The 26,711-nt window shown below is 39.5% G+C and overlaps 1 protein-coding gene across 2 annotated transcripts in view; it reads right to left on the bottom strand.

Moving 5' to 3' along the window:
- The window catches only part of LOC126481012 (uncharacterized), a 513,788-nt gene that overhangs the window by 22,050 nt on the left and 465,027 nt on the right, over positions 1-26,711 (bottom strand). For both annotated transcript variants that reach the window (XM_050104472.1, XM_050104479.1), the window contains one exon: positions 15,581-15,727. In XM_050104472.1, coding sequence (XP_049960429.1) covers positions 15,581-15,727 — 147 coding nt within the window. The remainder of the gene's footprint in view (positions 1-15,580; positions 15,728-26,711) is intronic.

Below are 26,711 nucleotides of genomic sequence, written 5' to 3'. Positions count from 1 at the left end.
AGCCAGTGAAGTGGCAGCTGCAGAGGCATTTCAGAAATGCTAGGATTATCAGCCATCATCTCCCTACAACCTGTCTGTACAGATTACCTTATTTTGCTCTGTGTGACATCTGGCAGTGGAGTCATCTGGAGATCATATGCTCAGTGCTCTAAATACCAATGTAGCTGAATTTAATGCACGCATTGCGCAATGCATTCTGAACATGATCCCTGAGGCACTCATACATGTTGTGGAACATGTTGTTTCTCGATTTCAACTTGTGGCACAAAATGGTGGACAACATGTTGAACATGTCTTATGCCAGTCTCATGGCAAATACAAACTGACATCAGTTTGCTCTTTATGCAGTTTTTGGCCTCAGGACAATTAAAAACAAATTTTTCCCATCCAACGTGGTATGACCTTGCCATGGCAGATGAACTTACCTAACTAACAGTGCCGCAACTGTTGACTGTTGAACTTTTGAAGTCATGCACTTAATAATACGGACTGTGTAATGTGCAACTCAAACCATAGTCACCTTGCTGTGATTCATCTGTAATTTGTAGCCGCCACATATTTACGTTAAGATGCTTACAGCAACATCTACTGGTAAAATTTTCCTTAAATTTGTTGCATGACATTTCTTCCTGTGTCAATAATATGCTGTCCAAATTTGATGTCATTCTCAGCAATGGTTGTCTTTCTACAGCATTCTGAAATTGGAATTTCAGTGATGGACACCCTGCACTTTACTAAGAAATTGTCAAATTTAAAGTGATACTTTCTCACTTTTTTCTATGGCATGAACTGATTTACCAAACGTTTTTATAGGATAAACCATGTACAAAGTGATCCTCCAGCTCTGAAAATGAGTAATTTTTATTATTTAAATTTTACAAAGGTTCTACCTATTTTGTCCATTGCCTTTCAGCTGAAGCAATAACAATCGACCAATTCACACTGGAATAGACTGAATCATCATCAGCAAAGCCTCCTCTCCAGTCAAATCATGCCACCAGATCACTTGACTGGTCAACTGAGGGCTTCTGAAGCACAACTGAAAAACATCTCTCTCTTCTGCTCTGAGCTGCCATCTACATTGACGCTAATTGGCTTAGTTTCTCCTCCTCTGAATTTTACCTTCTCCTTCAAGACGGTTCTGGAGCTACTGGAGTCGTCATCTCTTATCATCCTGGGAAACTTCGTCACATAGTCCCCATGAAGAAACAAACCGACATGACTTCTTTTCCTAAACCTGAGTACTGTGTATCAACTACAAGTCCACATCATTTTCCAATCATGACTACACTCCGGAGGGGATGTACAAACTGGTCCCCAACTTCACAAGCAAATCGGACAAAAATGTCCACACTTTCATTCAAAATATAACAAATGTAAGGAAATAGTCCATATAGAGTGACGAGGTGTCGGTAGGAGTCACTGATCTTAAGTTGCAAGGAGAGGTATGCACTTGTGTAAATTCCATGGAAGAGCTCAGATATACTCAGGAAGGGCTCAGATGTACCTAAGCATTAGATGTTCTTTCAAAAGGGCTAGTGGACAGCTATGAGGAAATGCACAGCATTAGCTATTGTATTTCCCATCCTATGCCAAAATTCCAGAGAGGATTTAGATCATTTTGCTGACAGAATATAAGAGCTGTGTCATGTCATACATATGTACTAGGAGAAGGTAATGAAAGGAATGATGTATTACACAGTGAAGCTGAATCTCACTGTGTAGATGTATTTGTTCGCAGGACTGACTCACAAGTAGGTGCTGAGGTAAAGTTTGCTTTGCTGAGCACACTAATGGCAGCTGTATGGCTCACATTTCCACATGAGGACTCTCCCCAATTTGTCTGATCTTCCACCAGGGTAAACTCCACTAGATGTGAATTCATTGCTAATGTGTGCTGCACTCGTTGAAAACTCCCAAGTCACAAAGCTCCTGAGAGTTTGGCACCATCGTGCACCTACTGTAGGAAGACTGGAAATGTGAGAGCGTACTGTCAGTCTCTACAGCATCACACTTGGCTAACCAAATAGGTTATGAAAATGCATAAAGGAATGCGAATACGGGAAAAGCATGCAGGAGTGGTTCTGCCACTGCCCCTCACTCTCATTCTATGAAGCGAATCCAGTAAAAGGTAGGACTCACTGAAGTTGCAAATGTAATTTTGAAGGTGAAATAAATGGTAGGCTGTCTATCATTACCACAGATTTGGGTGCCCAAGTAAGTATTTTGTTCATTAAATCCACTCGAGCTCGAGAATTAAAACCACAACATTGTAGACTGAGTGGATCGAAAAAAAAGGTAGTTTAGCCAATAAGTTTGCAATGCATGGAACTAGAAATAGATGGAAGGAGGTACCAGTTAATATACAAAGTGGTATGGAAGCATGACCACAACTCTGATACCATTTTAGGCAATGATTTCCTTCACCATTTTCATTACATAGTTAACTCCCAAATTGGGGGAAATGTTCACCACTTTGGTAGCATTCCTGTTGTAAGAATGTGAAGGACTCCAGAATGAATGCCATGTTCTGACAATGCACAAAAGCAGGTACCACAGCATTGAAGTTATACAAAACCGAGAAAATATCGGGCAGTACAGGGAAAACTGTTTGGACAGAAGTGAACAAAGATTTTTTAAGAGGAGATATTTTCTCAATGGATCCATTAACAAGAAATGAGGTATTAGATAGTGAACAGAAAGCAGAGATTATGTAAAATGAGTACAACAAGCAAGGGTACATTTTTGCCAGTGAGTGTAGTAGATAATTTTGGAAATAATTAAACCACCTTTCAGCCTCTGGTCTTTACCTACCGTTTGTTCTCAAGACAACCAATAATTAAGAAAAGGGTATCGCATTAATATAGATATGCGAGCAGTCAATCAGATCATGAAACTTGATACTTATCCCCTTTCCAAGGGGATAACACTGTTGTGCAAATTCTTCACCACCTTATATATGGACACTGTCTACCATCAAATTCTTATAGCTCCAATAGGTTGGTAAAAAAAACAGCTTTTGTTGTACCTTCCAGTCATTACGAATACCTAAGGATGCTCTATGGCCTCTGAAACACTCCTACATTTCAACATTTTGCTGTTACACTTTAATTTGGTTTAAAGCCAATCATGTTTCTAATATATCTGGATGCTGTAACTGTTTCTTCAAGTATGACAAGAAAACATGCAGAACAACTGAGAAGCATGCTAATTTCTGTTAGTGATGCCAGTCTGAATTTGAAATTGGGAAAGTGCACTTTTATGCAGTAACAAGTGCTCTATATTGCTGCAGATGATGTCTGACCAGATTTGCATTTAAAAGGATGCATTGAACAATTTTCAAGCACCAAGAAATGTTGCAGAACTGCAATCATCTCTTGGATTAACAAATTACTATTGTTGTTTCATGGAAAATTATGCAGCCACCCCAAAACTGCTCACAAAATTACTAAAGAAGGGAACTACTTTTGTTTGGACAGCATATTTCGAGAGTGCCACGTTAAAACTGAAGGAAATTCTTACCCGGATTTTATGCAACCTTTTACCTTGTCATGTGATGCTAGCAACATACCTGTCGGCTGCATTTTAAGTCAAATACTAGCTGGTGAAGAAAAACCAACTGGTTACACATCAAGTCAGCTGAATCAAGCTGAACTAAATTACAGTACCCTGGAAAAAGATCTTCTATCACTTGTTTTTAATGCCCGTTACTTTTGGTGTTACTTATTCAGATGACAGTTCACAGTAATGATAGATTACGCCATTTTACAATGGCTTTTTAAATTTAAAAGATCCCAGTAGCAGACTTGTTGGATGAGCCTTAAAACTTAGTGAATATGACTAAACAGTCAAGACCAAGGGAGACCAAGAGATGAATACACTAACCAGATTCAGAAGGATGTAGGTTGCAGTAGGTACTGGGAGATGAAGAAGCTTGCACAGGATAGAGTAGCATGGAGAGCTGCATCAAACCAGTCTCAGAACTGAAGACCACAACAACAACAACAACAATAACAGTCAAACTCAATCCTGGCAAGTTAAACAAAAAGACAGAGGTGTTGAGTATGAAAATTAAGATCCTGCAAGTGGATGAGGTGCTAAGCCTATCTGTAAGTGGACACTACAACCATGTCATGATAGCATACAAAGCACTTTGCAAGCAAGCATTGGAGGCCATTATTGGTAGCCACAACAGAAGAAAGATGTGAAAGAATACTTTCTAAATTGTCTTCCATGTGCTAAGAGAGTGCAAGGATCAAGATCAAAAATACCTCTTAAAACTCTGCCTACAGCAGTAGGTCCTTTTCAAATCATAGCCCTTGATATAGTCAGATCATTTCATAACTGCTCAAATTAAGAGATATGTTATATCTATCACTAACCATTTCTCTCGATAACTTATTATGATAATTATTTAATATATGATCACTGAAACAGCCCCCCCATGAACCATGGACCTTGCCGTTGGTGGGGAGGCTTGCGTGCCTCAGTGATACAGATAGCCGTACCCTTGGTACAACCACAATGGAGGGGTATCTGCTGAGAGGCCAGACAAACGTGTGGTTCCTGAAGAGGGGCAGCAGCCTTTTCAGTAGTTGCAAGGGCAACAGTCTGGATGATTGACTGATCCGGCCTTGTAACAATAACCAAAACGGCCTTGCTGTGCTGGTACTGCGAACGGCTGAAAGCAAGGGGAAACTACAGCCGTAACTTTTCCCGAGGGCATGCAGCTTAACTGTATGATTAAATGATGATGGCGTCCTCTTGGGTAAAATATTCCGGTGGTAAAATAGTCCCCCATTCGGATCTCCGGGCAGGGACTACTCAAGAGGTTGTCATTATCAGGAGAATGAAAACTGGTGTTCTACGGATCGGAGCGTGGAATGTCATATCCCTTAATTGGGCAGGTAGGTTAGAAAATTTAAAAAGGGAAATGGATAGGTTGAAGTTAGATATAGTGGGAATAAGTGAAGTTCGGTGGCAGGAGGAACAAGACTTCTGGTCAGGTGACTACAGGGTTATAAACACAAAATCAAATAGGGGTAATGCAGGAGTAGGTTTAATAATGAATAGGAAAATAGGAATGCGGGTAAGCTACTACAAACAGCATAGTGAATGCATTATTGTGGCCAAGATAGATACGAAGCCCACACCTACTACAGTAGTACAAGTTTATATACCAACTAGCTCTGCAGATGATGAAGAAATTTAAGAAATGTATGATGAAATAGAAGAAATTATTCAGATAGTGAAGGGAGATGAAAATTTAATAGTCATGGGTGACTGGAATTCGAGTGTAGGAAAAGGGAGGGAAGGAAACGTAGTAGGTGAATATGGATTGGGGCTAAGAAATGAAAGAGGAAGCCACCTGGTAGAATTTTGCACAGAGCACAACTTAATCATAGCTAACACTTGGTTTAAGCATCATGATAGAAGGTTGTATACATGGAAGAACCCTGGAGATACTAAAAGGTATCAGGTAGATTATATAATGGTAAGACAGAGATTTAGGAACCAGGTTTTAAATTGTAAGATATTTCCAGGGGCAGATGTGGACTCTGACCACAATCTATTGGCTATGACCTGTAGATCAAAACTGAAGAAACTGCAAAAAGGTGGGAATTTAAGGAGATGGGACCTGGATAAACTGAAAGAACCAGAGGTTGTACAGAGTTTCAGGGAGAGCATAAGGGAACAATTGACAGGAATGGGGGAAAGAAACACAGTAGAAGAAGAATGGGTAGCTTTGAGGGATGAAGTAGTGAAGGCAGCAGAGGATCAAGTAGGTAAAAAGACGAGGGCTAGTAGAAATCCTTGGGTAACAGAAGAAATATTGAATTTAATTGATGAAAGGAGAAAATATAAAAATGCAGTAACTGAAGCAGGCAAAAAGGAATACAAACGTCTCAAAAATGAGATCGACAGGAAGTGCAAAATGGCTAAGCAGGGATGGCTAGAGGACAAATGTAAGGATGTAGAGGCTTCTCTCACTAGGGGTAAGATAGATACTGCCTACAGGAAAATTAAAGAGACCCTTGGAGAGAAGAGAACCACTTGTATGAATATCAAGAGCTCAGATGGCAACCCAGTTCTAAGCAAAGAAGGGAAGGCAGAAAGGTGGAAGGAGTATATAGAGGGTTTATACAAGGGCGATGTACTTGAGGACAATATTATGGAAATGGTAGAGGATGTAGATGAAAATGAAATGGGAGATAAGATACTGCGTGAAGAGTTTGACAGAGCACTGAAAGACCTGAGTCGAAACAAGGCCCCGGGAGTTGACAACATTCCATTAGAACTACTGATGGCCTTGGGAGAGTCATCATGACAAAACTATACTATCTGGTGAGCAAGATATATGAGACAGGAGAAATACCCACAGACTTCAAGAAGAATATAATAATTCCAATCCCAAAGAAAGCAGGTGTTGACAGATGTGAAAATTACCGAACTATCAGTTTAATAAGTCACAGCTGCAAAATACTAACGCGAATTCTTTACAGACGAATGGAAAAACTGGTAGAAGCGGACCTCGGGGGAGATCAGTTTGGATTCCGTAGAAATGTTGGAACACGTGAGGCAATACTAACCTTACGACTTATCTTAGAAGAAAGATTAAGAAAAGGCAAACCTACGTTTCTAGCATTTGTAGACTTAGAGAAAGGTTTTGACAACGTTAACTGGAATACTCTCTTTCAAATTCTGAAGGTGGCAGGGGTAAAATACAGGGAGCGAAAGGTTATTTACAATTTGTACAGAAACCAGATGGCAGTTATAAGAGTTGAGGGGCATGAAAGGGAAGCAGTGGTTGGGAAAGGAGTGAGACAGGGTTGTAGCCTCTCCCCGATGTTATTCAATCTGTATATTGAGCAAGCAGTAAAAGAAACAAAAGAAAAATTCGGAGTAGGTATTAAAATCCATGGAGAAGAAATAAAAACTTTGAGGTTCGCCAATGACATTGTAATTCTGTCAGAGACAGCAAAGGACTTGGAAGAGCAGTTGAACGGAATGGACAGTGTCTTGAAAGGAGGATATAAGATGAGCATCAACAAAAGCAAAACAAGGGTAATGGAATGTAGTCGAATTAAGTTGGGTGATGCTGAGGGAATTAGATTAGGAAATGAGACACTTAAAGTAGTAAAGGAGTTTTGCTATTTGGGGAGCAAAATAACTGATGATGGTCGAAGTAGAGAGGATATAAAATGTAGACTAGCAATGACAAGGAAAGCGTTTCTGAAGAAGAGAAATTTGTTAACATCGAGTACAGATTTAAGCATCAGGAAGTTATTTCTGAAACTATTTGTATGGAGTGTAGCCATGTATGGAAGTGAAACATGGACGATAAATAGTTTGGACAAGACGAGAATAGAAGCTTTCGAAATATGGTGCTACAGAAGAATGCTGAAGATTAGATGGCTAGATCACATGACTAATGAGGAAGTATTGAATAGGATTGGGGAGAAGAGAAGTTCGTGGCACAACTTGGCCAGAAGAAGGGATCAGTTGGTAGGACATGTTCTGAGGCATCAAGGGATCACCAATTTAGTACTGGAGGGCAGCATGGAGGGTAAAAATCATAGGGGGAGACCAAGAGATGAATACACTAAGCAGATTCAGAAGGATGTAGGTTGCTGTAGGTACTGGGAGATGAAGAAGCTTGCACAGGATAGAGTAGCATGAAGAGCTGCATCAAACCAGTCTCAGGACTGAAGACCACAACAACAACAACACTGAAAGAGTTGCGAAAGCATTCGTCAATTATTCAGCACTACTGTTTGAAAGTCCAGAGGCTATTATAACAGAGTAAGGAGCAAACTTTATGTCCAATCTTATGGCACAAGTGTGTCAACCATCAAAATGAAATAGCAAACTACTCCATTTCATGCTAAGAGTAATGGCAGTATTGAATGCATTCATAAAACAGTTGTAAACATTATGTTTTAATACGTGAACAGCTCATGCTCAGACTAGGGTAGGATTTTTCATTTGTAATTTCATCACAGAACACCAGGATACATGAGTGAACAGGGGTGAGTCCCTACGAGTTATTAACTGCCGTAAAATGCACTCGGCATTTGACATAGCGAAGTGGCCACTGGAATAAATTCCAGGTAAGTGAAGCACGCGGCTAAAAGATTAAAGTTTATTTGAAAAAGTATTCAGCAGAACAATGCAGTGGCAACACAGATGCAATAGGCCCATAGTCAAAAGAATGCTAGGATGCCACAGTGCCACGTAGGAGATTATATAATATTATGATAAACTGCCGTGAGACTGGGAAGAACTACAAAATTTGTGTCCTGGGATGTACCATTTCAGATACTGCTTTTCACATTGCCTTTCAATGCCAAATACCAAATCCCAGATTGGAAGATTAAAGTTCACTTTGATTGCTTAACCGAGAATAAAGGCTGTGATAAACCAGCTCCTGTAGTGGAGCCATCAAAACTCAGGAAAAATTATTTAGTGCACTAAAGTTGTTACACAGCAACCAACGAGTTCATGTCGCTATTAATTATGTTCTGCCCCTCTGCACAATTTATAGCCTAGGGACTGAGAACAAATTTTTCCCGAGTCTTAGGTGGAAGTAGAGTTAGTACTTTCTATGCCAATGTATTGTTTAGCCATGGTGACGATACTGGTCCTTATAGCTAGAATATTTTGCTTTGTGCCATTCTTGTAAAGTTGCCCCTCAGCCTTACAGTTTTTTTTAAACATGTTAAGTTTGTCACCGCTACCGTCTGCATAACACTTATTCCCCATCTGGATGAACAATAGCCTGTCGGTTATGGACATCTGGACTTCGTGAAACAACGCCAGCCACACCAATGACGTCTTTTGCCCACTGTGGGTTCTAACATGGTTGTACCTCAGTTCCACAAGACTAGCAAGCCTTTTGTTACTAATGCATCTCTACTTTAACATTTGTATGTTGCACACTCCTTGTTATCACAAAATTATCTGGTACACCCTTCCCAGCCTAATTTTGCTGCTCTTTTATTTATTCCTTTATATTTTATTATCAAACTCTATTATTGAATGATTTTGTTGCTAAATAGTTTTCACCACTGTCTAGTATGGCCAAGTTATGTTCAAAGTTCATGGAATTTTAAAACTTGGGTTACGAAAGGGCAGACCACAATATATCATCATGAAAAGGGCTGCCATGTTGTTTTGAAGGATTCTGCACAAATAAGGTCCCTCTCTATGCCAAACTGAACCACCTACTGTTCAACCACTACTGAGTAAGTGCAACCCAGCACTGGTCCACATGCCTGATCTCCGAATAGAGAATGGCGACACAATTCAGGATTTTTGTGGATTCTGCTCCTTCTTAGAACATACTGAAGACAGTTTCTTATATGTAACAAATTCAACTGGTCCCCGAATTAACTGGTTTAATTAATGCAACCTTTGTTCCACAACATAAGAAACTGCTAGTTGCATGTTGCCCCATATCCCATTCAGCTTTCACCTGTGTGTTCACATTGGAATTTCACTCCCCACAGTAATGCTGCATAACAGCGGACTTTATTCAGAACTTTCTGTTATTATACCGTGGGGCCTGAATTTCACATCTCGCATTGTTGAAAAGAACCTTTAATGATACTACCAAACCATTCCTGTTATTCATCCCAGAATTTAACTTTCCTCTCAGTGCCCAGCCCCCTTTACCAGTTTTTCCAGATACTAACAACACTGAACTCAACATTGAATTGTTCAAATCCTGGGATTAGTTGATGGTGCAGGAGCACCAATGAACTTAACTTCACTAGGGTGAGTGCTGCCAATATTATGGCATTCTATCAACTTTTATTCAATATAATTGTTCCTGCAGCAACTCCCACTCTTACTGCTATTCTAATACCTAATGGGACTTTTGATGTTCCACATGCAATTTATGTAGTAAAATACGTACAGCCACTCCAGCTGACCATGTGCCTTGACCAAGTTACAGTCCAAAGTTATGACGACTTTTATTTTCCTACTGTTACAAATCGTAATTTTGTAATCTCACTTGACTTACAATGGTTCCATCCTCCCTTATTACAGTTAAAACAAACTTTTGTGTTTCAAAATTCAGTGATATCATCAGGTTGGCAAACAACTGATGCCACACTGATGGTTACACAGCCACTGCAAGGACATTCTAAAACAAACCAACCACATCTACTATTCTATTAGAAACTACACTGGGTTCATTACCTACTTAACAACACTAGAAATTAATCATTCACTTCTTTATCAATAAAAAAATGGAAGCAAAAAAGATTTGAAACAATCTGTATACACATATTTATTATTTTTATGTTATATCCCAATCCTTGCTGTATGAGTGTTTTTAAGTTAATTGTATTCCTCAAAGCTGTCTCTGAAACCAGCTTCTGTTAACTCTGTAATGCCGCCACCATCACAGTTCTCTGTCAACAACTGCTGTCACTACATGGTGACCTAACTATTATACCCACATTCCAAGTTTTGATTTATTAAATGAAATTGAAATATTGTATTGTTAAATTAAAATCAAATACTTTTACCCCATGTATTTATGGCCCCACTGAGATTGTTGAGTTCACTCCTGGTGTGAGGGGAGGAGATATACAAGGTATACCAAGGTCCTGAATGTGAGCAATTTTTATTATTGAAATTTATAAAGAGTCTACCTATTTCATCCGTCATCTTTCAACTGGTGCAATAACAATCTACTAGTTCATGCCAGAATACACCAAATTATTGACAGCAAAGCCGCCTTGCCAATCATATCATATCACCATAACACCTGATTGGTGAGACTGAGGGCTCTCACTACCACAAGTGAAAAACCCCTCTCTCTCTCTCTCTCTCCCCTGTTCCAAGCCTCTACCTAAAGCAGACACTAAATAGCCACAAGTGAACCCCCCCCCCCCCCCTCTCTCTCTCTCTCTCTCTCTCTCTCTCTCTCTCTCTCTCTCTCTCTCTCTCTCTCTCTCTCTCTCTCTCTCTATCTCCATCCCCCCCCCCCCCCCCCCCGGCCCTGTTCCAAGCCACTACCTAAAGCAGACACTAAATAGCTTATTTCTTTCACCTTTAAACTTTCCCTCCTGTTTTGAGATGGATCTGGAGCTACTGGAGATATCTTCTCTTGATGTCCTGGAAATCCTTATCATGAACCCCCCCCCCCCCCCTCCCTCCCATGAGCAAATAAACTGATACGGTTTCTTTTTCTAAACCTGAGCACTGTGTATTAATTACAAGCCCACACCACTTTCCCATCTTGACTACACCTCTAAGGGGGTGCACGCCTACAGTTTAATGCAGAATCCAAACTCTGGTGCAACTGATCATTTTCCCCATACTGAAACAAATGGCTGTAGAGAAAGATTTTACAAAGTTTATTGGAACTAATATTATTGCTTATTTCTATATATACCAATTGTTGACCAGATTAAATAAATTTATGGACAAATTTATGTTGTTGTTGTTGTTGTTGTTGTTGTTGTTGTTATTGTTGTTGTTGTCGTCATCAGTCCAAAGTCTGGTTTGATGCAGCTCTCCATGCTACTCTATCCTGTGCAGCCTCATCTCTGAATAACTACTGCAACCTGCATCCTTCTGAATCTGCTTAGTATATCCATCTCTTGGTCTCCCTATACAATTTTCACCCTCCATGCTTTCCTCCAGCACTAAATTGGTGATCCCTTGATGCCTCAGAACATGTCCTACCAACCGATCATTTCTTCTAGTCAAGATGTGCCACAAATTGGCTCTGAGCGCTATGGGACTTAACTTCTGAGGCCATCAGTCCCCTAGAACTTAGAACTACTTAAACCTAACTAACCTAAGGACATCACACACATCCATGCCTGAGGTAGGATTCGAACCTCTTTCTAATCTCTTTTCTCTTCTTGTCTAAAATCTCTTTTCTCTTCTTGTCTAAAATCTCTTTTATCTTCTTGTCTAAAATCTCTTTTCTCTTCTTGTCTAAGCTGTTTATCGTCCATGCTTCACATCCATACTTGGCAACACTCCACGCACATGCTTTCAGAAAAGACTTCCTGACACTTAAATCTGTGCTCAATGTTAACAAATTTCTCTTCTTCAGAAACGCTTTCCTTGTTATCATTAGTCTGCATTTTCTATCCTTTCTACTTCACCCTCTTCAGTTATTTTGCTGCCAAAATAGCAAAACTCATCTACTACTTTGGGGTAAGTGTACCATTTCCTAATCTAATTCCCTAACCACCACCTGATTTAATTAGACTACATTCCATTATCTGTTTTGCTTTTGGTGATATTAATCTTATATATTTCTTTCAAGACATTGTCCATTCCATTCATCTGTTCTTCCAAGTCCTCTGCTGTCTCTGGCAGAATTTCAATGTCATCGGCGAACCTCAAAGTTTTTATTTCTTCTCCATGGATTTTAATACCTACTCCAGATTTTTCTTTTGTTTCCTTTACTGCTTGCTCAATATACAGATCGAATAACATCAGGGAGAGGCTACAACCCTGTCTCACTCCCTTCCCAACCACTGCTTCCCTTTCATACCCCTCGTCTCTTATAACTGCCATCTGGTTTCTGTACAAATTGTAAATAGCCTTTCGCTCCCTGTATTTTACCCCTGCCACCTTTAGAATTTGAAAGAGAGTATTCCAGTCAACATTGTCAAAAGCTTTCTCTAAGTCTACAAATGCTAGAAATGTAGGTTTGCCTTTCCTTAATCTATTTTCTAAGATAAGTTGTAGGGTCAGTATTGCCTCACGTGTTCCAACACTTCTACAGAATCCAAACTGATCTTCCCCAAGGTCGGCTTCTACTAGTTTTTCCGTTTGACTGTAAAGAATTCGTGTTAGTATTTTGCAGCTGTGACTTATTAAACTGAGAGTTCGGTAATTTTCACACCTGTCAACACCTGCTTTCTTTGGGATTGGAATTATTATATTCTTCTTGATGTCTGAGGGTATTTCGCCTGTCTCATACATCTTGCTCACCAGATGGTAGAGTTTGGTCAGGACTGGTTCTCCCAAGGCCGTCAGTAGTTCCAATGGAATGTTGTCAACTCCCGGGGCCTTGTTTCGACTCAGGTCTTTCAATGCTCTGTCAAACTCTTCACGCAGTATCGTATCTCCCATTTCATCTTCACCTACATCCTCTTCCATTTCCATAATATTGTCCTCAAGTACATCGCACTTGTATAGACCCTCTATATACTCCTTCCACCTTTCGTCTTCCCTTCTTTGCTTAGAACTGTGTTTCCATGTGAGCTCTGAATATTCATACAAGTAGCTCTCTTTTCTCCAAAGGTCTCTTTAATTTTCCTATAGTTCCTACAGTTCATAACCAATAAATTGTGGTCAGAGTCCACATCTGCCCCTGGAATTGTCTTACAATTTAAAACACGGTTCCTAAATCTTTGTCTTACCATTATATAATGAATCTGAAACCTTCTAGTGTCTTAAGGACTCTTTCACATATACAACCTTCTTTCATGATTCTTAAACTAAGTGTTAGCTATGGTAAGTTATACTGTATGTAAAATTCTACCAGGCATCTTCCTCCTTCATTCCTTAACCCCCACGACTATTAAATTTTCGTCTCCCGTAACTATTTGAATAATTTCTTTAATCTCATCATACATTTCTTCGTTATGTATGGAGCTACTGGCATATAAACTTGTACTGCTGTGGTAGGCGTGGGCTTCGTGTCTATCTTAGCTACAATAATGCTTTCACTGTGCTGTTTGTAGTAGCTTATCCACATCATTTCTATTTTTTATTCATTATTAAATCTACTCCTGCATAACCCCTGTTTGAATTTGTATCTACAACCCTGTATTCACCTGACCAGAAGTCCTGTTCCTCCTGCCACTGAACTTCACTAACTCCCACTATATCTAACTTTAAGCTATCCATTTCCCTTTTCAAATTTTCTAACCTACCTGCCCGATTAAGTGATCTGACATTCCACACTCCGATCTGTAGAACACCAGTTATGTTTCTCCTGACAACTATGTCCTCCTGAGTAGTCCCAGCTCAGGGATCCAAATGGGGGACTGTTTTACCTCCAGAATATTTTACCCAAGAGGATTCCATTATCATTTAACCGTGATTAACAAATTTATATGCTTCAGAATAATTGCTGTGACCAAATACAGAGGACAAATCATAATGTTACCTTCTGGAAGGAGATTAACTGGAATGAACTAACAGCCCAAATCACTAAGAATAGAAATCTAATATTTGGAGAGGTTCTTTATCTTATGCTGTAGGAATTTTCAAAATTTCCCCCCCTAAGGGGGTGAAATACGGGATGACAGATTTTTGAAAATATGCTGCTATTACGGCAATTTTGAAGCTAGACCTACGAACATTGGTATTTTGTTTCTCACTCAGATACAAAGCATTATGGGTTTCAGCATCTTTTGAAATTGTTTCCCTTGGAGGTGACATAGTGTGTGAAAGTATTTTTTTTTTAATATATCATTATTAAAGAACAATTTAAGGATTTTTAAACCTTCATCTATGAAAACTGGTATTTGACTTGTTGGTAACAAATAAAAAATAATTTTTAGTAAAATATTTCATTATGAAAGCATTTTTCAAGCTCAACCTAAGAAAATTTGTATTTGGCTTCCCTAGGAGGGGAGGGTTAAGTTTCACTGTATTTGGAAATTCAATCCCTCTGTGGCTGAAATAGGGGATGAGAGATTTTGTGGAAATACTATGCAAGCATTTTTTAATCTAAATCTATGAAAATTTGTATCTGGTTTCTCTGTTAGAAATGAAAAAAAAATTGTTTCCTCTTTCTGGAAAATCAACCCCTAAGCGACTGAAATAGGTGATGAAACTTTTTTTAGAATATATTTCATTATTAAAAAAAATTAAAGCTAAACCTATGAAAGCTGCTATTTTGCTTCTCAGTTAGATATAAAGAAATATGTGTCAGGGGATTAAATACCACCACACTAATGTAAAAGGTGTGATTAACAAAAATCTTTGACTCCAGCCACTAGACTCATTTTTTGGTCAGAAGCGTATTTGGGGAAACACCATGCCTCTATGACCTCAACTAACATGGAAATTTTAGAAGGTGTTGCAATATGTGAACAAAAAAATTTGATTAAAAATACTCTGTGCAGTCTATACAGTCCACATGAGCAAAGCAGTGGATGTAAAGCTAGCTAATTATAAAAGGCACAAAACTTTTTTAATTTCTATTCATTTTCACATGATATCCACTACAACATTAATGCAGCTACTCGCAAAGTGAATTTCCAATCTGACACATTACATGCTCATGCAGGGCACGAAGAAACGACGGTCAGCCGAAAGCTATACCCAACAGTACAATTTACCTTATATAAAACTTCTTATCTAGAAATAAAAATCATATACAATTCCTACACATGTGCGAAGTGTATAGAAATGAACATGTTAAGACAACTGTGAGAGTAATTGAACTAATTCTTTCTAACGTTAATTCATAGCTGTGCAGCAATAGTTCATTGATTTGATTTATAAATAAAGTGGCATGAAAGTATTTTAGTTATATAAATTATCTCATTCAAAGCAAACTTTTCAATTAAGTTTTTACTCTTACCTCACAATACATCTCATTAACAAAGTGGATGAAAGCACAATATCGGTTGTTAGAGGCTCCGTTGCTCTTCAACACTCTCTCTCTTTCTTGGTACCACTGCTGGCAGGTATTTAACAGTGATTCCAGAAAAGTCTCTTTCTTCTCTTTCTGCAACAAACGTTATAGCACTGCAGCAACACAACTTGTTACACAAACCTCTGGTTTCATAACTAACTGCTGAATAAACAAACACACAAATACAAATCAAACAAATAAAACAAAAACGGTGTCTTACTACTATGTTAAACTCAAAACCCACCATTTTAAAGGCCATTGATTATGTTTCTTAACTATTATTCAATCACATCATTAGCCAATGGAATAGTGTCTCACCAAATGCATTTGTTCACGAGTGGTTAGTACTGCACAGTTTTTATCACTTTTGTAGTGCTTTTTCACTGGGTGAGTACAGCATTCAACTTCTGGAGTGTTCAAATTTGAAAAAAAAAAAATAGTTGCACAATTTTCAAGAATGCTGACATAAGCTTGTCAGATGAATATTCTGGTATCAAAGGAAAGACTACATCATTTCCACCAAAAGGAAAAGAAATAGTATGATTAAAAGGTCATTAAAGACAGGGGACAAGCTTGGGAAGAGCTAGATGGGGAAGGAGAAATCAGCTACGGCCTTTTCAAAGCGATTTAAAACTTAAATCTGGAAGGCTCCACAAGTATTTCAACCCCACTGCATCACTTGGCTTGGTGTCATCATCTCAGCCACCATGCTCCAAAGATATTAGCCTGAAACTGGATGCTAGGTTATTCCTCAATTACCTTCCATGTTGGATGAAAATGACAGGGAATGGGAAGCTGCAACATGTTGACCTATTCCTGTGGATCATACAGTGAAAATTCAGTAGTATATCCTTTTATCAAGAACAATGCAGAAGCTAAATCTGGAAATTTACTGTGAAGAAAGTGGGAAACTGATTGTATAAATCTCTTATTGTTGAAATTTGAAGACTGAGATGATAATCAGCAGATAGCAGTACCTTATACTTCATCTCAGAAGTTGTTGAACAAGGAACGAGTTACGATAAAGAAAGAATTCAAACTCCTTAGCACCCATATCAAAAATGTAGAGTGGTTAAGAAAATAACTGGAGATCAACTGTTGTAACCTCTGTGGTAATCAATAATTGAGAGCCATGTTTCAGTCCCAACAATCTCCACTTTTATTGTAAATTGTGCGATTGGTACTGGGTTTAATTTTTACATGTAAAATGGCCAGCACTGAAACTTTTACTTCAACAGTTTCTTCACTTTCACCAACAGAAGACAAAAAACAGATAAGGCAAATGGACAAATGCAAAAAAATGTTGTGAAACAACAGAGACAGCTACAATAAAATTTTATGATCTTATTACCTTACACATAATGACATAAACCCATGTCTTCAGTCTTACACCTTATTCTTTCCCAGGTATGTGCCAATGCTTCTACCAGAACATTCAAGGGTGCAAACACAATATCAAGCTCTGCAGTGTGCCAAGCTCAGGATGTCCAAAATAATGACATTCCACAGGATGTTTTATGCTTCTAACAATAAAACTGACAAAGATGAAGATATTAAGAAATATTGCTGTCATTTCAGTTGCAAGCAGAAGGCCAAAAAATGAAAGGCATCAGTGCAACACACATTAAACCAAATACTTGATTAAATGCAAAGGAGCCAAATCTCTGCCAATGGGCCAGAAAACATTTCTTAACATACTTCCCAGTCAGGGCAACATTTTCGACTGTCCCCGTTGACTTATATTGACGCCTGTATGCAGATAAGCATAGTGATTTTGTTGTAATTTCATTATCAAATCGAGCTGCATGGTCACTGATGGTATCTGTTCTTTTGTACGTGTCCGAAAGAACTTAAAATACACTGAACACAGGAGGAGTAATTTGCCAAGCAAATTGGTGTTACAGGGCTTTACCCTGGAGAAAGAAGTGGTGGAGCTAGAAAGAAGATGAAGTTCATGGAGCACAAGACTGTTCTTATTAGATTCCTTTCTACTTTTGTGCTGTGGTACCTGCCATCCACTCTTAATACTATTAAAATCTGGAAAATGTACAATGCTCAACTCACAAGCTTTCTAATCACAAAGAAGTCGCATTTTAGGACCCTATTTTCAATACAATTTAATGTGGGTTCTGGCGACTGATCTAAATAGAAAAATGATGTAATGGTTATTAGACGAGCTCATACATTAAGAGCTGAAACATTTTATGGAACACTGCATTGCCCTGATGAAAATGTACTGAAATTTCCTTTTGATACATAGAAAACTTCGGTGCTACCTAAAGTGCCAATCAGTAGGCTTATTGCAGTAGGCAACTATACCTGTATAATTTTACAGTAGTTACAAGGACATCAAGGCCAATGGACCTGCTTCTGTGATAACACCGTTTACCGTCAGATCACTGAAGTGGTTGGCAAGCGAGGTGCACTTAGCCCTTGTGAGGCAAACTGAGGAGTTACTTGATTGAGAAGTAGTGGCTCCGGTCTCAGAAACTGACATATGGCTGGGAGAGCGGTGTGCTGGTAACATGCCCCTCCATATCAGCATCCAGTGACACCTGTGGGATGAGAACGACACGGCGGCTGGTCGGTACCATTGAGCATACATGGCCTATTCGGGTAGAGCTCTTTTTCTTTCTTTCTTTCTTTTTTTATTTTTTTTATTTAATTTATTTAATTTATTTATTTAGCTCCTCTGGCATCTAGCAAACTGTTTCAGTTACATTTGGATTGAAGGTCAGTTTCCCAAAGGAGCTAATCAGGTCTCCTCTGATCTTTATCATTGTTTACAAAACACAAATATGTCCCAGTTCAGAAAAGTCACGTTAGTATAAGACGGATGTTCTGGACAAAACAAAAATAGAATTCTTCTATCTGTGTACATGAAGCGGTTGCTGAAAGCTCCATAATATATCTGTACAACTCAAGTTTTCTGTTACGTAACAATACTCCATTCCTCCCTACAAGGCATTTGGAAATTTAGAAAAGGTTTTCAAACAGCATGAAGTGATATCCAATTCTAAGGAATATGTAGAAATAATCTTGTTTAAAGCAGCAGAGCAATACCAAATGTTAGACTGGCATAAAGAGGCCGATACTTATCTCAAGCAAACAGGATCCTGGCATTTTCAGATATCCACTTCAAAACATAGTTCCAAAGTGACTTAGAAATATTAGTTTGAGGTGAACAGTCAGGCTGTCCACACAGGCAAGGGAAAAAAAATCCCGGATTTTTCCTGGATTTCCCGGTTAAAAATAAACTTTCTCCCAGGTGAAAATACACTTTTTCCATGTTAAGTGACAGTATACTTTTCTTTGGAACTGTGAAACATATCAATCCTTTGAATGGTTACAGTTTTACACACGGTTTAGAATTTCCTGGCACTTTAGAAAAGGGACCTCAGAGGAAAACAACATGTTCTGGAAAGACCTGTGTCATGCAGCAACATGTACACTGGATGTTTTCGTATTACGAAAGTATAAATTTGAATTCCACCAAACACCGCCTGCTACTTTCCAAAACATTGAAATCAAGATTGTAATGTGCTTTTGTAAGCAGGTCATAGCTCATGTCATGTGATCTTGCCAGCCGATGACAGCGGATATTCAGAGTATAGGACACATGAGACAGTCAGCCAATAGCAACATCACTGTTAAGTAGCGCAAACACACAACCAGAAAAAGGTAATGGTTTAAATTAATGCACATAGTGTTACTACAAGAAAAGCAAAGCTTTACATATTATATTGGTCTCTAAGATTAATAAGCTGCAAAAGAAGCTAAGTTTCACATATAATGTTGTTCTTTTTTGAGTGCTTTACACTTTAAAATACATCATACAAATGTGTCAGTAAAATTTTTATTAACAACACAAATGTCTGATCTTCTGGGCTCGAAATAGTCGTCCTCAAAGAGTTGATTTTCCAACAAGAGTCAAAAGCTCTGTGATTTAAGAAATTCAGCGTCCATTCTCATACACAGTTCATCTTGAGTAAAAGGAAATTTACTTTGAAAGTAATGCTTTTCAAACCACCATTTGCAATATTTTCCTGTGACCTGTTAGAAATAGGTTCGTTTCAGCAGTTGTCAGGTGACACCGTGCTTGCACAGCTATGATGATGCAGGATGCTCGTATATTCAAATGTTTAAAACATTAAAAGAGCTTACATTATGTCACAAAAGAAACAAGACATCAGAGAATACTTCAAGAGAACCAGAAATTCGTGAACCATACTAAAATGCACAACTTCGTTTACAGTGCACACTTTTACATGCAGATTCGGATGTAAATTTTCTTGAAGTACCAGTACTGTATTATCTCATGTTTGGCTATTTATTATGGTGGAATGGCACACATGCTAGAAGATGAAAATGTGCACTCAAAATGCAGTGAACATTTGAAACTAGTCAATAGAGTGGAATCAAATACTTCATTTCAAACAAATTGACTGCCTGAGTGGAAAAGATTAATAAAAGCCAAATTTCTTTAGCAAACCGACAAAAATAACTTCCAATTTTCTGCAAGGTGACTAATGCTTGACTGTCAGAAAGGTGGAAATAAAACAAAATCTGAAACTAGTAACATATTTTAGCCTTCCATAATTATGTGAGTGTGTTTTAATTTGCTTGATAGCGCCTGGCCACAGAAACCCATTTTGTTTTCATTTCACATGCAAACTGTAAATAAAGAGGAACCAGCAAAATCAGTAAATGTGAACACTGGTCACGTGGAGTCTATTTTTCAAAAATATATTCATTTTGTACTGCACATCTCTCTGAAGAGTCTGATACATAAAACATGTGTTCAAGCAAATGTAAGGCACATGATTTGGTCTTAAGTGTGCCAGGGTGCAGTGCCATGCCTCTTCACACAGCATTCTTCAACCACACATCACTGTATTTCGCTCTGCCATCAAGCTATATTCAGGGCAGTGGTAATTAAAGTGTCCTGTGGTGCCCCTCTTGCTCCCAGTTGGCCGGTTTGACAGTCTGCTCCTCTTAAAAAACTCACAATTAATACAGGATGGGATCACTTGTAACTGGGAGAATAAGAACTCTTCAAAAAAATCTGACTCTTTATTGCCAATTAGTTAATAACTTGCTGTTTTGTGTGACATAAAGTGAAATATAGGATACATAAAACCAGTAACGACAAGAGACGAGGAAGACAGTAGACATTTCTTCAATCCTTAAGTCCTAGCATTGTCTTCTCTCTCATCTTGTTACAGTTTTACATGGTGTGCTTTCCTTTCTGCAAAAGAATCTATTACCTCATCAAAGTTTGTCATACGTTTTGCTATATGAAAAAACGAAATGTCATTTTCTAATACTGAAAAAGATGTTAATACAAATAATATGAGTCAAAAACTCACCTGAGCTGTAAAATTTTAATTTCTATATTTGGTTCGAGTACATTCAAGAAGTATCCACAAATGTCAAGAATCATTGTACTGTAATGTTCTGTAACTGTATATATACCATATGTGTTCTGACTGGAGGCAGTTCGCTCCACGCTCCTGTATGTGCAAGTGCTGAATAAACCTTTGTGAAGGGAAGTTAGTGTTCGTCATTCATCTAATTACATCTTCTTCTATGTGACTACATGACGTTAGTCTGGTAGAGTTGCTTGGTATTGGGACTTGAGATAGCACACATTATCGACGACACAGTGGCTCCCATCAGGCCATGACAGAGCCGCCGTTTACATGGGGAGAAACCCTAGTTCGAACCATAGTCAACAGATCACAATCTATCAGAGACAGAAGAAGAAGAGGACGTTACGATGACAGCAACTGTGTGCCACCAAACGAGACATCCTTCCGGGTTCTCTGGTGACAATGCCCAAGATGCAAACAAGTGGCTGAAGCTATATGAACGTATAGCCAAATTTAACAAATGGGATGACATCGTGTGTTTGGCTAATGTATTTTTCTACTTGATGGGCACTGCCAAGCAATGGTATGAGAACAATGAGGGGAAGTTCACAAGCTGGGAAGTATTCCAGATGACACAACGACAGAAGTGCAAGGCTGAAGATAAATTAAAGTACAGGGCACAGAGTCCAGGAGAAACTACAGCATCCTACATTCAAGACGTCTTGGAGCTGTGTAAAATAGTGGTTCCTAGAATGAAGGAAGAAGATAAGGCTGCACATCTCATGAAGGGTGTTGCTGAGGACATGTATCAGCCCTACTCCTGAATGAGGGTTTGAGAGCAGCCGACTTCATAAAATGGCGCCAGTATATCAAGACAATGCATCAAAAAAAATTACACACAAGAAGTTTGAATGGCTTCCAAACATTGTATCGATGTCTGTGATAAAGGAAGAAACAGATTTCACAAGTGTTCGTCAGATAGTGAGAGAGGAAGTTCAGAAGGCACTTGGATTGCATGGCGAGCAAAAAACCAAGATGTTTCAAGAGGTTATAAGGGAGGGAGTGGAACAAACACTGAACCCAATCTCTCGTCCTTCATTTCCATTTAAAATGGTGAAAATGTTGAGACGCAGGCAAAGTTACATTCCTACGATGCCACATGAGAAACCTGTTTGGGCACCAAGGAAGACTGACGTCCGGAGGACCCAGGATAACCAACCAGCTGTTTCCACTGCGGACGACCGAGACATGTGGTGCAATATTGTTGAGAAAGGTGGCAGATATTTGATGATGCCTGCGCCAGAAGACAGCAGACCAATCATAGTTGGCACCAACTCTGGGATGACGAAGATGAACAAGAAGCTGTGGGTGCAGGATGACGTAGGTCACCACTGCCACAAGCTAGCCACTGGAGAGGATGCTCCCCAACACACTGATCAAGATCTCCATCGCCGTTTAGAAGCTCCAACCAATCACCTAGCTGCTGCAACCTGGAAAACTAAAGGGTGCGACCTTCCTTGGAGATGACACTGCTGAAGAGAAAAATCCTCCACCATCGATCACTACAAGTATGATAGGAAACTATCCTCATGGATGGTCAACCAGCCCAAGCTCTTGTGGACTCTGGAGCATCATATTCAGTCATTTCGGGGAAGTACCATTGCCAGTTGCAGAAACAAAACATCTCTGCTGAAGGTGGCTAATGGGAAATATATAAAACCTATGGGAAGATGCGTCATTTGTGTGGATATCAGCCCTTAGAATTCATTGTCTTACAAGAGTGTAGTCATGACGTCATTCTCGGATGGGACTTTTTGACAGCTCCTCAGGCAATTATAGATTGTGGTCGCTCAAAGATTATGCTAGACTCCACCTGGCGAGTCATCCTGTTGGATCCTTGAGACCTGTCAACCAACAAAGTGAATGATGGTCTGTAACAACTGTGAATGGCCTTCCATAGAGATACTGTCAAAATTTGCACATGGCTCGGATCACAGCGATACATTCTCTTTCTGTAGTTGAATAGTTTCTCTTGGTTTTTGCAAGTGTTCTAGAAGCATCTCTTTTCCATCCGAAATTTGTACCAGAACAGCACCGATCCCATACCCAGTGGCATATGTGTGTAGTTCTGTAGGTGCTCTCTCACCATACAGACCAAGTACAGGGTCAGTCGTCAGAGCTTTGCGGAGCACATCAAAAGAATCTTGTTGAGCACCACCCTAGATAAATTTAGCATTGGCTTTTAACAACTCTTGGAGTGGCCTTGCTTTGATAAAAAAGTCTTTGATAAAACGATGGTAATAAAAACATAATCCAAGGATTCTTCTCACATCTGTAATACTTTTAGGAATAGGAAATTCCGTTATAGATCTCAGCTTTTCTGGGTCTGACGGCAAACCTTCATTTGACACAAGGTGCCGGAGTACTTTGATTTCTTTTGCACCAAAGAGACACTTTCTTGGATTAAGTTTCAGTCTGCCTTATTGGAGACACCTAAGAATGGCCCTCAGTCTTTTTATGTGTTCATCAAATGCCTCTGAGAACACTATAGTGTCATCTAAATAACAAAGACATATCATCCACTTCAGGTGACTTACAAGATTATCCACCATCCGTTCAAAGATGCTGGTGCATTACACAAACAAACGGCATTACCTAAAACTCATACAGGCCCTCACGATCAGCCTCATGATCAGCCTCATCTACTTCGATTTGCCAGTATCCCGAGTACACGTCCATGGTTGAGAAAAACTGAGCCCCATTTATACAATCTAGTGTATCATCAATTCGTGGAAGGGGGTAAATGTCCTTTTTAGTTACCTTATTAAGCTTCCTGTAATCAACACAAAAGCACTAAATGCCATCCTTCTTCCTGACTAGAACCACTGGTGACGACCATAGGCTCTGCGAAAGCTGAATTATGTCATTCTTCATCATTTTCTCTACCTTGTCGCGAATTATACGACATTCCATTGCTGACACACAGTATGCTCTCTGGCTTATTGGTTGATGGTCTCCAGTGCTAATCCAGTGCTTCACCATTGATTTGTCTAATTTGCTCTTCACCTGTGGATTGAAGTATTCAGAGAACTCTTGAAGAATGGCAAGTAGCTTCTTCTGTTATTCCTTAGTGAGATCTGGTGATAGTTGAGCTAGAAGATCTTGTCTCGTAATGGTAGCGCTTATTTCACCCACAGACTCAGCATGGTAGTTCCCTATGAGGCTTAGCTGTTCAACAATTAATTGCTCTGCGTTTGCTATGCACATGCATCTTGGAAGGATCTGCGGTTCTCGGCGGCAGTTAACTATCTACAGTTCACCGAATCCATTCTTAAATGAGATTACAGAGGCTGGGATGACCAAGTTATTCTTCAGTTGTATGCTTCTCTTACATTCCACTACAAAATCCTTGGGTTGATGCATGGAATAACACATGACAGTTACCTTTCTAGCGCTGACTGCAGGAATGATCATTTTATCCAGCACACACAGTCTCCACACACTCGGATGCGCATCTTCCTGGATGATGAAGATAGTGACTGTCCCACTGCACTCCAGGATATCTCTGCTGAGCAGGAGGAGAATGCCAAGATATCTCGAGTTATGCTTGCCTTAAATTGGTTGGAGGATGTGAAAGGACAATTTAAGGTAGTTAATGGATTACTTTGCAAGAAAAACTTTGATCCATTTGGAACGACGTGGCTACCAGTGATTCCTAAATGCATGCGCTTAGATGTTCTACAGGAATTCTATGACACACATGAGGCCGGATATTAAGGATTTATTAAGACATACGATAGGATCCCCAAGAGATTTTGCTGGCCAGGTTTATTTAGCAGTGTTTGTCACTGTGTCGCACTGTCGAGAGTGCCAGAGGAGAAAGGCAATTCCTCAGAAGCCACCTGGCAGACTCATACCAATTCCACCAGCCAAAACACCTTTCCAGCATGTTGGGATTGACTTCCTTGGACGATTTCCAACATCTGCTAGTGGCAATAGATGGATTGTTTGCACTGATTACCTGACACGCTATTCCATTACAAAAGCCATGAAAACAGCCGAAGCATTCAAGGTAGCCAAATTCATCGTAGAAGACACTGTATTTAAACACAGTACCCCAACGTTGTTAATTATGGATTGAGGGGAAAGTTTTTCAACCAAATCTTGTGACAGAGATAAACCTTCGGTGCAACATTACTATCACATGACGACTGCCTACCATCCGCAAACTAACGGGCTTACTGAACGCCTTAATAAGACCTTGGCCAACATGCTATCAATGTTTATCAATGTTGAGCAGAGCAACTGGGATGAGGTGCTACCTTTTGTGACATTTGCCTACAACACCGCCAAACAAGACACCACAGGGTTTACGCCATTTTTCCTGGTGCTCAGGCGTGAGGTGACGACGACGATGGACACTGTGTTTCCGTTACATCCTGATGACATGGATGATGACTACATCTGGCCAGATGTAAACCAGAGCTGAGGAAGCTCAGCAGTTAGCTCAACTCCGCACGCTGCTGGCTCGAGAATATGATCACCGAAGGTATTACACGAGCCACTGCCCTCTTGTCCACCAGCCTGGTGACCTCGGCTGGATCTTCACTCCTGTTCGGAAGGTTGGACTCTGTGAAAAGCTCCTCAGACACTATGTTGGACCTTATAAGGTTGTAAGATTTTACTTATGAAGTTGAAGATTTTGACCCCGACACAAGACAATGAAAGATCAGAGATACGGTCCACGTCCTTTGAAAGAAGCCCTATAAGGATCCTGCAACCCAGGGTAAATACAAAGCTCCAGTGACAGGCAACAAGTGGAAAGGTGACAAAAAGCATAGTAGCAAGGAAAGTTCTAAGGAGATCACTGCCAGGGCAAACATCAGTCATCGAGAATCTGAGTGTGCAGGACCAATGACTTGTTCGTGGACTAGGAGGACGTAACACCAAGACACTGTTCTCCTAAGGAGGGAGCAATGTTGCAGAAGAATCTGAGTAGCACTGTCACTGTAGTGTAGTGGTAATGATACTAGACTGTTGCATGGAGGGTTGTGAGTTCAAAACTCACCTGAACTGTAAAATTTTAATTTCTACATTCAGTTTGAGTACATTCAAGAAGTATCCACAAATGTCAAGAATCAGTGAACTAGAAGGTTCTGCTACTGTATATATACTGTGCGTGTTCTGGCCAGAGGCAGTTCGCTCCACGCTTTTGTATGTGCAAGTGCTGAATAAACCTTTGTTAAGTGAAGTGAGTGTTCATCATTAATCTAACTACACCTTGTTCTATGTGACAATATAATTCACGAAGTACCAATATCAGATGTCTATTAGGCCTATTACAAGTAAAAATCTTTGTGTTAGGAAATAGTTTCACATTTCATTCATATGCTTGAGCTTCTCAAGCATGAGATCAAAAAGTAGTAAGAAATTTTTATATAAATTTGGAACCATCATACCCTTTCATAATTTTGTGTGATGACTGCATTTCTTCTCCTTCCTTGTTCTAACAGACAATATTGTCATCACTAATTCTGTAACCATTCCTGTCAGTGTCGAAATATATTCTCTAGTTGACCTCACTAACCCTACCACAATCACTGGTTTAGTTATCACATGTTTATTCTCCAGTTAGGCATTATTATGTGTTTGTACAATGGGTTTTCCATGCTGCTCCTAGACTAGAACTTAACCGGCTGCTAGAT

The sequence above is a fragment of the Schistocerca serialis genome, chromosome 1, assembly GCF_023864345.2.
Source record: "Schistocerca serialis cubense isolate TAMUIC-IGC-003099 chromosome 1, iqSchSeri2.2, whole genome shotgun sequence".
In the NCBI taxonomy this organism is placed as follows: domain Eukaryota; kingdom Metazoa; phylum Arthropoda; class Insecta; order Orthoptera; family Acrididae; genus Schistocerca; species Schistocerca serialis.
Note: the sequence above shows the minus strand (reverse complement) of the source record. Positions and strands in the feature narration are given on the sequence as shown.